Source organism: Brachyistius frenatus, unplaced genomic scaffold, assembly GCF_029030835.1.
Source record: "Brachyistius frenatus isolate BFR_SWC_R1_liver_20210118 unplaced genomic scaffold, ASM2903083v1 Contig_7, whole genome shotgun sequence".
NCBI classification, from domain to species: domain Eukaryota; kingdom Metazoa; phylum Chordata; class Actinopteri; family Embiotocidae; genus Brachyistius; species Brachyistius frenatus.
In genome coordinates, this window is record NW_027210606.1 from 84,335 (window position 1) to 102,289 (window position 17,955).

At 40.2% G+C, this 17,955-nt stretch overlaps 2 protein-coding genes across 4 annotated transcripts in view; both read right to left on the bottom strand.

Annotated features, from left to right (window-relative positions):
• Positions 1–1,766: 1,766 nt before the first annotated feature.
• LOC138615695 (protein FAM83B-like) lies at positions 1,767–15,387 on the bottom strand. The gene is made up of 5 exons (XM_069689451.1): positions 15,213–15,387; positions 14,253–14,800; positions 11,133–11,297; positions 6,588–6,712; positions 1,767–5,953 (listed from the first exon to the last, which is right to left on the bottom strand). Exons 2-5 carry the CDS (start codon positions 14,688–14,690, stop codon positions 3,835–3,837), a joined length of 2,847 nt encoding a protein of 948 aa, XP_069545552.1. The 5' UTR covers positions 14,691–14,800; positions 15,213–15,387; the 3' UTR covers positions 1,767–3,834.
• A 247-nt stretch (positions 15,388–15,634) lies between these two features.
• The window catches only part of myom2a (myomesin 2a), a 29,209-nt gene continuing 26,888 nt past the window's right edge, over positions 15,635–17,955 (bottom strand). For all 3 annotated transcript variants that reach the window (XM_069689456.1, XM_069689459.1, XM_069689458.1), the window contains one exon: positions 15,635–17,233. In XM_069689456.1, coding sequence (XP_069545557.1) covers positions 16,706–17,233 — 528 coding nt within the window. In that variant the 3' untranslated portion in view covers positions 15,635–16,705. The remainder of the gene's footprint in view (positions 17,234–17,955) is intronic.

A 17,955-nucleotide genomic window follows, 5' to 3' on the forward strand; every position in this document is an offset into this window, starting at 1 on the left:
TCTGGGTACTCCAGCTTCCTCCCACCATCCAAAAACATGTACCTCAAGTTAATTGGTGGTTCTACAAATTGCCGTTAGGTGTGAATGGTCTTTGTTTCCATCTGTCTCTATGTGTTGGCCCTGTGATAGACTGGCAACCTGTCCAGGGTTTACCCCGCCTTTGCCCAAAAGTGAGCTGGAATAGGCTCCAACACCCCTGTGACCCTTTTTCAGGATAAAGCGGGTATCGATAATGGATAGATGGATGGAAGAACTAAACGTTGTTTTGTTTTCTATGACAGATGTCACAGTGTGAGCTTCATCGATTGAAAACGTAAGAAATGGATACAGAAAAAAAAGCATGCACATGCTATTGAATATAAGCTATTTTACAAAATATGTATTAAGTATTAATTTGTTATGGTTCACATAAAAGAACCTTATTCAGCTGGTTTGGGTGGAGCTCAGCAATTTATATGAATAAATTTGACTAAACATGAGTAATTCTCTGACACTTTCCTTTTGTTAAAGTAACTCTCAGAGGAAAAAAGGTTGGAGACCCCTGCATTGTACGATCACAGCAGGCTCTTTGCTGCTAATGGTAGCTTGCTGCGCCTGGCCTGCACTGGTTGGTAAAAGGGTGACCATTTCTCAACAAGCCAAATGTTGGACATAGAGTACATTCAGGTGCGACAATGTGGGACACGTTATGAATGCTGAGAGGTACTCACGATTTATTTATTCAACGTAAAAAATAAACACAAAAAAGACAATGCAGGTTACAGGTTGGGCCTTTTGCATGTGACATACTGGATATTTGAATGCAACGTTTCCAACTCCCATGCTAGTAAATACAATTAGCATGAAAGGAAGCGAACGTTTCACAGTTCTTACGGTGTTATGTCTGCTTGCACTTATGTATTCTCTTTTTCTATCACAATAGTTGTACAGAAGTACAGTGCTTCTTCTAATCAACAGTAAATCTGACTTAACTGTGTACATTGAAACAGATTACATTAAATGTGGTCACATACATATAAATATAACAGAATTTCACTCAATGATTTTCCTGCTCTTATCTTTAGCAGTGACCTTGCCTATATGTTCTACAACAACAGATATGAACACATGCCACCAGTGTGCCTTCCAGACACCTTTATATTAAAGTTATTCAGACTTTTCCAGTAGAACCACTTGCATGTATGTAGGAACATATTAACCAAATCAACAGGCATCATTCACTTCAACTCCCTCGGTTCACCCCAAATTCAACTATGGTGGTCGACTTCAGGAGGAAGACGACGGCTCCACAACCGCTGAGAGTTCTGGGAGAGGAGGTGGACATGGTTGAGGAGTACAAGTACCTGGGTGTGTCCATCAACAACAGACTGAACTGGAAGACCAACATCAACGCTGTCTACAAGAAGGGGATGAGTCGACTCTTTTTCTTGAGGAAACTTCGATCCTTCAATGTGTGCAGCATGATGTTGGAGATGTTCTACCAGTCTGTTGTGGCCAGTGCTTTGTACTTTGCTGTGGTCTGCTGTGGGAGCAGCATTGGAGCCGGAGACACCAACAGACTTAACAAACTGGTTAAGAAGGCCGGCTCCATCATCAGCTACAATCTGGATAGTCTGGAAAAGGTGGTGGAGAGGAGGACGCTGAACAAACTATTATCCATATTGGATAATCCTCCACCACCTGCTGCAGGGACAGCGGAGCACTTTCTTCAAAATATTCCTCCAGCTGCGCTGTCACAAGGACAGATACAGGAGATCATTCCTGCCGACCGCAATTATTCTGTACAATAACTCACCTCTGGCAAAATCCATCACATAACAATAACACTGTTGACTGTGTTTCTTGGTTGTTTGTATATAATATATATAGATATATACTGTACTGTATATACTGTGCATTTTATATTATATTTCATATTTTTTACTGCTATTTTATTGCTTTTCTATTGTTCTATTATTATCTTATTGCTTCTGTATGCTGCTGTAGCGAAAAAATTTCCCCTTGGGGATTAATAAAGTAACTACCTAACCTAACCTAACCTAACCTAACTATTGCATTTCATAAAAAAATAAGATTAACTAAATCTGAAATAAATTTTAGATATGTCAGCACATCTGTAATTATAGCTGTTACTTGTCCGACCACATGACTTTTTCTTTGCAATCTCAGTGTGAAAAAATGACAGGTTCCAGCTTCCTATCACAGTCTACTGACCTGTACGACTGGGAGTGCTGCACAGTGTGGTAAATGCTGGTTATTTCAGCTGCTGTTATTTTATCTGTAAGGCAGTCATCCATAGGTTTCAGGAGGAACTACATCCACAGATCTCTTTTTTTAATGTGAGACTTACATGCACTGTGTCGCTTCAGGTCGTATTCTTCCCCATGAGAAATTGAAAAATAAGTTTAGCAAAAAAGGCAAAAAAAAACCTCAGAGAATCACCTTCTACCAGTTTCACCCAGTTATAAGTAGTTTCCAGTCTTTGTTGTGGCTGCATCTCCTTTTCTTTGAGGTAGTTTTCACCAAATTCTGCCGATATTTGCACATCTTCTGACTTTTTGAATCGCTATTTTCCATGTTCCATGTAACAGTGACAGCCTAACCTGCACTCACCCACAAGTGCAGTTTGATTGACATGAGTCACAGCCCCATGATGATAGCCCTCCCTGCTTTATTCAAAGCCATTGCATAGAAGACAGATTTTAGAGAAGCCAATCAAAATGCGGGACATTGTGTCAATATGTGGGACGTGGGGAAAAGGAACAAAAATGCTGTGCAGTAACGCACAAACCGGGACAAGTGGTCACCCTAGTTGGTAAGGTTTTGACTTTAGAAGCTCTGCTGTGACATTGTCTGACTCTTTTCCTGTTCTCTTTGAGCCCCTTTGAAGCCAGGCCAACATTATTTTAAGGTGAAATTTACTACTTACTAGCCACTGACAGAAAAGAAGTCAACGTATACGAGAACAAGATTGGTGCTAGATTAAAAAGCACGTGCTAAACTCTATGCAGCTGTGATAGGTTGTTTCACTGTCAATCAACTCTTCTCTAACCCTACCCCAAACCTTCATCCTCCCACAATGTAAACACCAGTCACAGGCAGATCCTCAAAATTGCTATTTCTAGCACAAGTCACAGAGAAGAAAGTCACAGAAATCCAAAGGGTAAAATGCAGAGCTGTCAGTATACTGTGTACAGATGAGCAGCAGGTCACTGGCCACAACATCTGTATCCAGAATGTTCTAGTTATGCTGGATAATCAACAGGTTGGTTTTGAGGCTAAATTTCTCAATAGTCATTTTGGTTACTCTGTTTTAGTAAACATTATTTTGCTGTAACACAGCCAGATCCTTCAAACATGAATATATTCCCCCTGAGGAAGAGTGCGCTATAACTGTCAAACTGAATAAAAGTAAAATCTCCTTTTAAAAAAGAACAATTCAAAAAACACATTCAGAATAAGATGTTTTTTTAAACAATCATTTTACAATTCAACTTAAAATATCTTTCAGTGTATCAAAGTGCTCCTGACATATTCAGCCTGAATTATCAGTTGTGGCACACCAGCCCAGTTTCCCTGAAACATCCTCCTCAGACTGATACATAACCACTGATGAGTTGCAGATACGTTGTACATCTTGGTTTTTGCTATCCGTTATACATATCTTCCCGATAAGATCTTCGTCACATTACAGAACGCACAAACTGAAATGTGTCGCATACTGCAGTTACCGTCTGTGTGTGGGAGCAAAAAAAAAAAATCAATAAACAAAAGAAGGACTATGCTCGAGCTGCGCCTTCATTCCTCAGTGTGGTTGCCCTCTTATCTTCCTCCCTACTTGTTTTTGCCGATCAGATTTCCTACTCGCTGCATAAATCGTCCAAGTTTGTTATCTGTGCCACTTTGTGTCTGATACATTGGTAAGTCGCGGCTGTTCAGAGAGGAGTTTTTGTCTTTGTCTGAGGAATACATACTTGTCGTCCTCATTGACTTATCCAGATGAATAGTTTCAGTGTTAAGCAAATACTCGTATCGACTGTAGGCTTTCCCTCTCCTGGTTTGATAGACAGTCGGTCCTTCGTCGTCCAGAGTGCTCTTTGAGCCTTGGTCCTGCTCTGCTGCAACTGTCTTTCTTTTGCTTGAATGCTGAGAAGGCAATCTTGTGAACGGAGATTTATGTTTCTCCGTCTCCGGGGGACCACTGACAGAGTTCTGTGATCTGGGGACACTCTGCGATTGGCCTCTCTTTGTTGTTTGCTCTGCCTGTGAATGGTTGGCTCCAACTGGTTGGTTTGATCCTGAGCTGCTCTGTGATCGCAGAGAGGCCCTTCTTTGGAGTGACTTCTCTTTTTTGGGAGCTTTCTTTTCATCTGACGTAAGCATTGATTGTACTTTCATTCTCATGGAATTCTTCCTCTGAAGTGTTGGTTCCTCTCCTAGTGTTTGCCCCCTTTCTGTCTGACTACTCTCAGTCTCCACTGCATGCTCACATCCTGTAGATGTGTTTGAGGTCTGCGGGACAGTTTGTACTTCATTGGAAATGGATTTCATTCCTTCTCTTGGTGCAGCTAAACCTGTGCTGTTGGTCACCTTAGGTATAGAACCATGGCTTTCTCCGGCTTGTTCCTGACTCTGCGATTCTTCAGGGAAGTTTGAATTCGCAGAGTTATCATTTGCAAAATTTTTGCAAATCTTCTCATTTTTGTTGTTGAGTGCTGAATCCAAACTATTAACACGAGGGTTTGAACCCTCTTTTTCTTCAGGGATCTCAGTCAAAGATTCCATTGCTCTCGGGTGCTGAATGCTGAGACAGCTGGACTGCAAATGAGAGAGCTTGCGTGCTGCATCATTCAGTTTTATATCTAAATCCACGGCTGATGTCGTCCTGCTAAGAGGCTCGTACCAGTCATATGTCTGCCCTGTCTTTCGATCTGCAACTGTTTTGATATCGCGAAAAGAGTCAGAGCGGTGGCCATCGGGCAGAATTTGTTCTATTTTGTCACCTTCCCTTTTGGGCTCACTGTCCTCCAGGTTGCGACTGTCTTGCGTATTTGGCTCCAATTCTGCCACGCTCTGCCTTATATCCAGACCTCTCAAAGAAGATATTAATTTCTGTCTTTCGAGAGTCTGATATGAGGACCTCAATGACTCTTGGCTTTGCCTGAGATTGGCATACTCCTGCAGACTGAGCCTCTTTTGCCTCATTTCTTCCATTCTAGACTTGATGTCCCTGGACCTGCTGTGAATCAGCTGTGACTGATGTTCGTTTAAGCCTGTGTGGCTACTATACGGAGATGTCATGGGGGATATCGGATCACATGATGCATCTAGAAGCATATTGTTTTCATTAAAGTACGTGTCGATCTTCCACCTGTGGAGGGATGTTTCCGAGTTGAACGGTATTAAATTCTGGTCTGCACCGTAACGAGTCTGGTGCCGGAGGTGGTGCGGAGACAACCTTTTGGTTAGCAGTGAGTCCCCACCGACCCTCAGACTAGCTCCACCCCTCTCAGGGGTGACAGGGACTCCAATGTCCCTGGTTCCCATCCTCAGTCGAGTCATGGAGTTTAAATTTTGTAGTTCTCCACCGTAACTGTGCCCTCTCATCAGGGTGCCTTCGTCGGGCCAGTGAGACTGATGCAGCCTCTCCTGCATGCTCAGGCCCCTGTTTAATGTGGCGGCATTGTTAAACCTGTCATCCTGACCACTTCTCATGCCATGCATCACTCTGGATCTCATGTGAATTTGATTGAGAGAAATTTGGCTAGAGTTGGGGCTTTGCAGGGCCGCGGCGTCTCTCAGGTACGGGACGGATGGCCTCGCCCCAGACAGGATGGCAGAAACTGTGGAGAGGGCGTAGAGTCTTCTGAATTCCTCATCGTAAGAGCAAACCAGCTGACCTGTGACGACCAGAACCATACTCAGGTTGATCTTCTCATATGACCACGAGTAGCTGGAACAGAAAATGGACAGTCGTCAGAAAACCAATATGGATGCAGATGATGAAAAGATGTTACATGCTGATAATAAACTCATGCAGATCTTTACCATCTAAATGTTTTATGTATTTGATCAAATAGTCAAACATAAGAAAGGATAAGACAGACTGACAATTACCAGCAAACACATCATACACGTCACAAATCTTAGTGGCAGTTGGCACTAAGATGTACACTAGGACAAAAGCCTAGTGTACAGTGTACACAGTGTATTTTATATTTAGGTATATGATGTTTCAGCTTGATGAATTGATCTGTGTCTGGATACATTAAATATTGTATTCTATTCACAGATCTTTGCATCTATTAAAAAGTGCTTCTCTTATCTGTGCTCTGTCTGTATTGTGATCAGAGTCATCAAAATTTCACCAATGGTCAGCCAACTGTCACGTAACTGACTAAACTTACACCATTGGTTGACCGACCATCTTCTACAAAGTCCTGTGGTGATTCAAACATGCTCCAGTCATATACTGTACTAGCTTTTGACCTTGGTTTGTTATTTAACAAAGGGTTTACAAAGTTGAATCGGGGAAGCCTGAGTGGTGGGTAAAAACATTAAAGTAGGTATAAGCGGGACCGACTCACCTGTATGTTCCATACAAAACTGTCCGGCAGTCCACCAGAATAAACTTCTGTTCCAGACCTCCATGAAACTTTATCCCGGACCGACACTGATATTGCTGCCCCTGAACTGCCCGAACACGAAGGTTCTGACAGATAAATAAACACGAGAGTCATCAAGTTAAAGCCAAAGAACAATTCAAATTGTTTGTTTACTTAAAAGTAAAATTTTAATGGTAATATTTATCAGGTATTGTATTAACCAATCTGCACATCTAAAATGCATTACCATGCAATAATAGAGTTACAAAAGAAAATGTAAAAAGATGTATTTTTTACTTTAATGGCTGTAAGTCTACTAAATTATATCCATCCTGCACATAAATGAATGGAAACTAACAAATGCCTTAAACTGTAAGACTAATAAATCCAAAAATATAAAACTGTTAAGAACACATTTGAAATGATCAGATCAATATAAAGCATACATGATTCGTGGTGAAGAAGAAACAGCTGGTGTGATCCTAGCAGTACATTTTTGGGTAAACACTGTTGGCTATTCATGTTGATCACATTCTTGATCACGTCATCTGTTTTCCAAAGGAGAAGCTTTGCATCAGAACCTGGAATGTGGCATTACCTGTTTAAAAACCACGCATGAGTGAGCAGGACATGTTTCGTCTTAATCGTGCAGAATTAGGCAGAAATAACTCAGTTGCAATATTACTGGTTAGGTTTGGTTTAACTACAGTAGTTTGGTATGTAGCCGACATGGTCAGTTGACATACCAACACTGGTTGGTATGCTGCCAAGGACCCCCAAACTGATAGAGAGATGGAGCAGGGACCCCCTACTATATATATTGTATAAAATTGTGTTTTAAATTAAACTGGAGGAGTGCATGACACTTGGAGGGACAGGTCCAGACTAGTCTCCCGCTGTGAGTGAGCTTGAGAGAGCCTGAATGTGTGCATTTCTGACTGAAAGATAACATCTTCTGCCTTCATTTATCCATTCGCTACAATATTCATGTTAATGTGTATTTGAAGACATTTAAATTTGTGAATTAAAAAAAAAAAAAAATTGTCTAATCAACCAAAAATTTCACGGACTCCCTGCAGTACCTGCGTGGACCCCTTAGACCCCCAGACCTCCCTGTTGAAGACCTCTGCTTTAGACAAATGTTTCAGTCACATGTATCTAATTGTTGTGTGACAACATCGCCATGCAGGGAATGGACAACTCCATTTTGACTCACAATATTTCTCAGATTAATTGGAAGATTATTGTGTAATTACTTTTCATTAACTACATTATGAATTTTTGGGATCTTTTTTTATATAATCATTACGCCATTCCATGAAGTTTAAAGTCTCTGTTATGATGTTCCTGTTTGTGTGGCTAATCTACATGGTTTTAATTCTTCTGCATTAATGTTATTGTCAGTTAACACTTTAGCAACCGATGACACCAAACTCTGATGATGATCCAGGGAGACATCACCCTGAATTTGCTGTGCTAAAGTTCCTGGCTTTAAAGCAATAGACAACTGAAATCATCTCAAAGAAGGAAAACCATCTTCATAACTTGCTCACAATATGGGTTGATGTTGAAATAACTACTTTAATCCTCAAACTGGAGATTATTGGTTTTAGTTATTCAGCCAATTTCTCCACAGATAATCCTGCTCATGTTCACACCATACCTTCCTGACAGGTATTTTTTTTTAAACATTTGCTTTAATCATATTGTGTCATTAGAACAGTGGGGTTGTATTTTGCTTGCTGAAGGTACTGCTCAATATTAACTTCCCTGGATTCTCAGAGGACTTTTGGCCAGAGAGAGGCAATCTTGATCCTTCCTTTTGCAACAGTCTTCAGTGGTAATGTCTGATATAATTCACCATTCACCATTTAGTTTTACACAGGACAACATTCATTTACATTAGAAAGAATCTAATGAAATCCTACAGTTCACAGGTGTTATAAATGCATTAAGATAAATAGGACATAGAGGAGCTTCTGATATTCCTTAATGAAGCACAGTGATGAACTGGATGTGGGCGGGGCTAAACCATCCAACTCTCTTTCTTGACAGTCACCTGACCTCAACCGCACTGAACTAGTGCTGAAATTCTGTACATTTTTCAGAAATTCAACTTTTACTTGAATTGTTAAACTGATATGATCATTTGTAATGAAAAGTTTCACATTAAGGGTGGCACAATGGTTAGCATTGTCACCTCAGCAAAAAAGGTTCTGGGTTCAAATCCGGGCTTGGGCCGTTCTGTGCGGAGTTTGCATGTTCTCCCTGTGCCCACATGGGTTCTCTCCAGGTACTCCGGCTTCCTCCCACCGTCCAAAAGACAGGTTAATTGGTGGTTCTGCAAATTGCCCTTAGGTGTGAATGGTCTTTGTTTCTGTCTGTCTCTACATGTTGGCCATGTGATAGACTGGTGACCTGCCCAGGTTGTACCCTGCCTTCACCCAAAGTGAGCTGGGATAGGCTCCCCCCCACCCCCCACCCCCTTCCCCGTGACCCTGTTCAGGATAAAGCAGGTATAGATAATGGATGGATGGAAGTTTTGCATTAAAGTGAAGACAAATGCAAGTTGGTGGTTTACAATGAATTAATTTATAGATGCATCTTTCTAGAAATGCAAATTTTATATACGTTTTGTGCATTATTTCAATTCAGCCTGAGTTTTTCTGGAACTATAACATGGTTTTGTGGATCTCAACACTTTGACTGTCTGTATGAGTTTGTGCTTCTGTCAAGAGAATTTATTATCAGCCAACAGATATCAGCCCATCAGATTTATAAATCTGCTGTAAACTCTGTCTGCAAATTAGCAGACACCTCACACCTTCACCTTCTGGTCTTTATTGTTTTTATTCAGTTACAATTTTCATAATCTTATTCAAGAACCTTCTATTTTGTTTGTCATATTTTCATCTTAAGTTCGATTTTTCTTTCCTCTTGTCCTTTTACTGCTCCAAATGAATGTAACATTTATCACAGTGTTTTTATGTAAACCGAACACATTTTCAACATTTCCATTTGAAATGCATTTTACTTCACTTAATTTGATTAATCTGAACAAAGTTATTCAGAGAAATCAAGGAAAAATGGAACTAGTTTTTTTTTGTTATTTCCATTACTGGTAGCTTTCCTGCACGCACCCTTTGTGATACACAGCATGATAAAACCTGTCAGTTTTTCCGCGGTTGGTATTTTGATGTGGCTACTGGCTAACCACTTTGCGCTGAGATCACAAAGCCGTCGCTGTGTTCGCTCTGTTGACTCACTGTTTGTGCTGTTGAACCATCATCCTGATACGGTTTAACAGGAAAATCCAGCCACACTAACAGATCTGTCCTAAGGCTGCTGCAGCTCTGCTCGTTTGATAATGACAGGTAGAATTGTAGCAGGGAATTGCTCGTAAATGGCAATGTTTTCATGAGGGTGTGGAGCAAATGTCAGACTTAATCCACTAAATGTTCCTGCCAACAGAAGAAAGGTCATACCACAGGCAAAGCTTCCAAATGTAGACATATTTTTTTTCTTCCAAATAGCAGACAATTACCACTTTAGATCATGTTTAACAAGTCAACATGCTTTACGTTGTCTGTGTTTCAATGTGGTACTTTATGCTTTTATGAGTAAATTTCTGTCTTTCTGTGCATCTCGCTGACCAGAGAGGAAGGGATCATTTTCCAACACAATGTCTTAAGAACACACACACACACACACACACACACACACACACACACACACACACACACACACACACACACACACACACACACACACACACACACACACACACACACACACACACACACACACACACACACACACACACACACACACTTACCCTAATGACAGCCAGCTACCATGCAAGCCTTTTGGTCTGACCATTAGCACCAATAAAATCCACAATTTCACTGAATCAGTTCGGTATAAATAAGTGTGGGTGCTGCTTTTTAACATCCTGTTTTAGGGTCACTGTTTTTGTCAGTGTTGTTGTTGTTGTTCACTGCCAGCAATTTCATATGCTTCTGTGTTTTATAACCCATGAAAAGGCATTCAGTGGAGTTTTAAGAAGCCCCCAAACATCACTAAATAAAGTTCCTTGTCCTAAAAATGTTTGCAAGATAAACATTGTCTTAAAATCTTAAAATGTCTGCTGCATGAAAACAGACAATTCCCCATGGACAAGATGTGACTGGGAGGAAAACGAGTTTGATGTTAAATCTGTAGATTGAAAGGTAATTGGTAATGGGAAAGTTTTTAATCTTCATCCAAATTGTTCTTGTTCTGTTTGCACACATAAGAATGGGTGTGTTGTGTTTTTACCGAATAATCATATCAAATCTCACTTCATTTCTCACACGATTTCTAGGAAATAAAATATCGTTTCTTCTTTCTTCGTCTACATTTTGCACACAGTTTGTGGTCAGCTCAACACATTATGATCACTACATTTTCTCTAAGCCACCCAAAACTATATTAAACACTTGACACTTTGTCCCTTTAATGTGGTATTTCACAGTGTTGAGTTCCTACCTTGAGGTCCTGGATGTTAACACCCACCCTGTGTGACATGGTGAGGAAGCTCCTGACTTGGGAATCATCTAGAAGGATGTAGACCACCACTCCCCTGAGTGTAGCACTGATGATCTCTTTGAAAATGTCAACATCAGTGAAAACATCCATCACTATGGCGATAACCTGAAGACAGAGAAAAAAACAATATCTATTCACTTACAAAGATGTCGGATAAGAACTCTTACAAGGGAGAATTTATTGTTCAGAAGTTCTTCCAATTAAAATACATTTTCTTTTTCTCTATAATCCTGTAAAGTTCTCTTGTAAGGACTTTAATGTGTTACGTGCCATCAAATAACCTGTGCTGTGATTTGGCGCTATATAACTAAAATTAAATTGAATTGAAATGCTTCGAAATCAGTTTTGAGGAAATCTGCGAGTGACGTGACAGAGGCTACGTCCATTTTTGTATACATGCTATGGGCCAGCGCTATAAGTTACTGAATGAGTGACTTAGTGTGCTCAGCGTCTGTTCACCAATGTGAAACTTTATGTTCGATCAAAGTTTGTTATAATGTTTAAAATAAATTTAAAAAATTGCAAAAACTACCTTCATGACTTCACAGACCACTGACCCTCTAAAATGTTTCTAATAGTTAAAATTGTTTTATTTTAGTAAGCTAAATTTAAAGTTTTGGTTTTTATGTCACAATTTAAGAAATTTCAAGACATTTTGTAAAAGAATTTTGGACTTACTTGTCACTTGTTGCATCACATATACTGCTCTATAGAGGTATGGTTCTCTAGAGAAGAGAAAAGCGTGACTGAAGTCTGTAGGCAGAAGTGAGTTAGGGTACATATCCCGATAATGATCAGTTCAAGTTGTACCTGTTTCACCAATATCTATGTATGCATCCACTGATCAGTTAAACTTAAACTTAAAGTTGCTCCACTGTATGTGTTTTCATCAATCATTACCAAACGGTGCATATCTGTGGAATGAAAGTCCATTTCCTGCACACTCAGACGAAGTCTCACACGCCCTGCTGTAATTTACGAAGAATTAATTTCTGCTCTGGAGACAGTGAGGCGGTAGTTGTCACAACCTGTAGATGTGAACATTGAACAGGTTCAAGCTGAGACATGTTGGTTCGTTAATGTCATGTATCTGAAGTTAAACATGGACTTCATGCTAACCTTTCTAGGAAGAAAACATTTCACAGTTGGACAATGTGCTATTTTGTTACTTCTGTGCAGTTGAGGAGAGAGAGTGTGTGGGAGTAAAACTGAGAATCTTGTTCAAATGTTGTTGTATATCAATCACACTGTGACACGACTATCTCATCACTTGTTTTCTTAAAAGATGTAATGAGTAATAAATTGCCTCAAGCGCCTAGTTTCTTTTGCAAGGCAGGTTTCTGTCAGCTGCAAGTCACTATTGCAACTTTAGTAGCTTCTGGATACATGTTTAATTATTTTGCAACATTGTTGCCAAAAAATTACTGTTGCAGCTTAGTTGTTTTTTGTATTTACGTTGTTTCAACAGATAATTTGTTTGTTTTTTGCTGAAAACTGCAGTTCAATTAAGTTTTATCAAAGCATCTGCTGCTTATTATTAGGGTGCAAAACATAGTGTTTTCAGTGAAATTTGAATCTGCTGTGATTGTGGAACATGTTTCAAATATTAAGGTATTGAGGCTATTTTTGTTCTACATAAATGTTATATTAAGGAATATAGAGATAGTTTTTTTTATGCTGCTATTTTATTTTGTGAAAATGTAGCCTATTTTCAGGTAGTAAGACCATAATGGGTCCTTTTGTCAACACTCTTGACTTGACATTGCCCTTGATGATCCAGTTTGCACCGTGCATGTCATTGATGTGTTTGCGTGTTACGGAGAGACAATATGTAAACTCCGTTGGATAAAAGCATTCTGTAACTGCAGTAAACATTTGCCATAAATAAAGGTTTGTAAGAACTCATTTAGAAAACATATGCTTAAAATATTTCAATTTCTCCTTCCCCCTTAACATCTACTACCATCTTAATGAGTTTTTTTAAAGAGAACTTTAATGGAGAAATTTAAGTCTACGTTCACTATTGCAGATGTATGCAAGGGCTGATGATTTGCTGTTATACTTGCCCTCCTGTATTGAAAAAAATACTGTAAATACTATTTTAAATTTGGTGTTGGTCCGGCTGCTTAACTCTTGTGGGCTTGTGTCATGTGTATGGTTACAAGATTAATTACTGTTTTACTTCTTCTGGGACTTAATGTTGATCCTCCACTGCTGATGCGAATCCAGTATTTTCATTATGGTGCTAGTTTACCTTGAAATAACTTTGGTCCAACTCTGTTTGAGGTGTCTAATGGTTTTCTTATTTGTAATTTCTCTCATTGACTTGGTTGCATTTCTATCCAATGCGTTTCACAATCTCACCACTGCTTCCAGTAAAACCTTCAAAGGCAACTCCTGTCTTCAACCTTTATTGTGTAGCTGCGCACCAACACAAATAGTAAGTGCAGAACAACTATTTTCAAATCCCGTGAACTCAACTGACCACTCTCAGCTCTCTTTCCTAGAAGCACACAAGCCAATGCTATTATTGGCTATTTTGAAACCTGCAGTATGGGCTGTGAATTCTTGATACTGAAAGGACAAACTTTTGGTGAAGTATCACATTAGTCCCCAGTTCTTTTTAAAACAGCTGCGAGTTACACCACTTAGTAAGTAGCAGCACAAGAACAAGGGATCAAGTGGCTTTTTTTGTCATTTGTACTTTTTGATAACAGAAGAAAGTTGAGTTGCCATAGTAACTGACTGAATAAAAAATTTGAACTGGTGTAGTCAACTGTTTGTTGATATAAACTTAAGCCAAGCCTTGCAGTCTACCGTGTCAGCAGAGAAATATGAGGAGCGATGTGTTTTTTTCTCTATGTACAGCCACGCCTTTCATTGTGTTTGTGCGTTTGATAAACTGCTGTTGTCCTTGTACTTATGAATGTGCTGTGGTAAGTGTTTGTGCACCAAAGACAGGAAGACGAATCCCTACATATTTACCCAACTGACAGATAAGCTGTCTTCTTGTCTTCAGCAGTGTTTTTTTTCATTCACCTGACAGTATTAATGCCTCACCTGCTGCGCCTCTTGAATCTGCTTCCGAACCACCTCTTTAATAGTCGGTGTGTTTTGTCTGGGTGGGTGAAACAGCAGGCTGATGCTGGTGTCAGTGCCTTCCAGTTGGACCTGCGGCCAGCCAAGGTCCAGGTCTGGCACCTCCTCATCTGACTCGGTTGGGAAGTAAGTCGAGGGGCTGATTTTGTCTGTGATCTCTTTGCCTTCTGAGTCATCCTCCACGACCGGTAACTCTGCATTTTCCAAGATGAAGAGGATCTCCTTCTCCGACAGAAAGGGGCTGATTTGCTCGGCTCGAAGAAACTCCTCGTAAGCCTCTTTGCCTCCACAGAGAAGGGCGTAAATGGCCAGTCGGTAGGATTCTTTGTAGTGTGGCTGAATGTATACCAGATTGTCTTCTTCTTCAAGTGAAGACAGGCAGGACAATTTGGACTCCATAGGCGCCAGATTCCCTCTGAGTCGATGTACAATAGGCTTCTTCTTTACCTTCAGTGTGACATGTTTTAGAACTGTTACAGGGTTCACGGAGTTAAACCTGCTGAAAAGACCTGTTTGATAACACATAGAATTAAATTAATGTGTGTCACCATTATAGGTTGGGAATTATTTACCAAGTGTGTGACTTTATCAAGATTAACATCTGTATATAATAATTCCAAGCAGTATCATTAAATATGACCTGGAAAAGCAGCAGAAGATAGATTCATCAACCAATCAAGCAATTTATTCAATGTCGGAATATGATAAAGTAACGTCACTGCAAACGACATTCTAGAATTTGTTTTTAAGACCTATGAAAAAAAAATCACCTTTGAATGCCTTTAAAGCAGGATTTTCTTCCTCAGAAAAAGCAACACGTTTAAAGACCTTTAGACACCATATGTTACATGTTGTTCAGATAAGAAATGTTCCTAAAAGTGAACACATGTTTAGTGAATGAAAAAAATTAAACAGACCTACTTCATAATGGTAAACAAAATCCTGGTTTTCAAGTGCAATCAGAGTCCTGAGACTCGTAACACTTCAAAACAACTAAAAAAGAACCACGTTTATCCCGTCTGTCGGTATTCTCGCCAACATAAACCAGCAGCACTAAAGTTGCCGATCTGAACTCTCTGGAAATGAACAGCTTATTGTACCTGCCCTGTTCACTCCACTGACAGCTACAGTAATAAGCCCCACCCAGCTCAGCTCACCTGGGTTTCAGGAGCAGGTTTTCTTGCCTATCCAGCTCTCACAATACCTTCTGAGCCTGGATACCACACAGGTTGTACACACTGTACTTCACTAGCTTCATTTATTGCTGGTGCAGGATCTGTGCTGCCTCCTGACATATGCAGGAGGGTGAGGAAGAAAAGATATTACTCACAAAGACAACTGGAGGAGGTTGATGAGTTAAGTTTATTGCCATCACAAAACACTGGGGGGAAAGACACCACATCTCACAGACAGATGGACCTCTATGGCATACATGACAGGGCAGGAATATTTTCATTCACAGCCTCACTGACTGCCATAATTAGGACCTCCAAATGATGAACACTTACCTGGGAGAAAATAGCTGGTAATAAGGAAGCAAAAACAAAAGTAGTAATCTGGTATCTGGTGGTAATTTCCCACCCAAGTACTGAAAACTCTCTCTCTGTATCTGCTGATTCCAGGTCATCCAGTTTAAAAGAGAATTCTGCTTTATTACAACTTGGGTCTTATTTCTGTCGTTTTCAGAATTATTTCTAATCAGTTTTAATAATTCCCACCAATTTAAATGTTAAAGTTTGGGGATATGATTAGATCCAGATAAAGCCGCCTTAGTTTTGAATAAAACTTAAAACACTCCTGAAATGTTAAGCTAATAGTTATTTATTACAGAGCCATTGTTTCACACAACACGGTGGGAATAGAAAATCAAAGCTGAAATATTAACTTGGTTTATTAACTGTGATTGACCTTTATGAAGTGTTGGTTATAATTTTACTGTTCTCTTTCATTTTGTACTCTAAATATCTGCTCATCTGGTGTCTGACAGATTGTGTTCCTCGACCCATCTGACTTATTTTTATTGGTGTCACTGTAAATAAGACCCTGGCTGTAATGAACCATAACTCTCCTTTGATATCCACAAAAAATGGATACAGGCATCCCACTAGCAGTGCGTAGTGGAAGGTGCAGCTTCTAAAACATTAACATTATTCTACCTTTGCCTTAACTTTTTTTTTTAGGTTTTTGGCTTTTACCCACTTGTGTCAAAAGAACAGTTGAATGACATGGAGCTGACTGGTTATCAGCCCATTTATTGGAAGTTGTAGTCCAGAGTAGTTTAGTAGTAGCAGTTTAGAAAGTGGGACTTTAATGTCTACATCTAAATAAACTTTAAATGAACAGCTCATGGTTTCATTCTCATGCTATAAGTTGCTAACGGCTAAACTTTCCCCCTCAGACATCACCACCGCCGTTTACTTCCTCGGTGGGGTGGGAGACTTCATGAATCTAGGTGGGGTTGGAGACTTGACACTGCGAGGTGGAGTCGGGGTCGGAGACTTAGGAGTCGGAGTGGGAGACTTGGGGACCGGGGTTGGAGACTTGGGGACCGGGGTGGAAGCGGGGGTGGAGGCTGGGCTCCTCAGGGATTGTGCTGGGGTCTGGGATTTGGAAGGGGTTGGGGTCTTGGATGGGGGGGCTGGGGACTTTGGTGGCACAGGCGCGGCTGTTTTGGGATGTCCCAGTTTGGGCTCAGGGATCTGCTCTCCGTGCTTGTAGACGCTGACGGTGATCTCCACAAACTCGCCACCGTACTTGTTCCGTACGTTGATGCTGTACTTGCCGGAGTCGTCAGGACTGACTTTGTTGATGACGAGGCTGGCAAACTTGCCACCGTCGAACATGACCTTGGTGTGCTCGTTGGTGGCGACTTCCTGCTCGTTCTTGAACCAGGTGACCTCGGGGGTCGGCTCGCCCCACACGGTGCAGGTCAGGCTCAGGGACTGAAGGTGGTCAGGAGACAACTCAAGTCAAAATTCATTCAGATAACGCGTTTAACATTGTCATAAAAAATAATTAAAGGGTGAGTTCGCATTAAAATGTATTGTACCCCTGAGGTATCTAGTCTGCTACAATAGACAGATCTTGTGCTCCCATCCCCAATCTGTGAAGTAGGGGTACAATGGTATGTGGAATCAAACAGAAGCACAAAGGCCTCTGTTGGTTTTGTTGGGTGACTATTTCAATAAAATTTATTCAAACAAATTACATTTTTATTTTATTTAAATTATCCTTGAAGTAAACTAGTCAGTTTTACAATGTAGCATCACTGTCGTTTCTGCGTTTGAATCTCATAGACAATATGCTCACTTTCGAGTGCCTCAACAGTTACAGCATGAATTTAGACCAGTGACAGACTTTTGAATTACATTACATTACATTTCATTTAGCTGACGCTTTTATCCAAAGTGACTTACAATAAGTGCATTTCAACCATGAGAGTACAAAACCCAGAACAACAAGAATCAAGAAAATACAATTTCTTCAAGAAAGCCAAACTACAAAGTGCTAAAAGTAAGTGCCATTTTAAGCGCTACTAAAGTATGTTGAATGTTTATTGTTTTAAAAAGAAATGACACAAATTTGTTATGAATTTCTTTTGTTTTCCATGAACCCTGACCTCCAAATTGTAGTACTTAAGTCATTTAAAAAAGTGGCCACATGA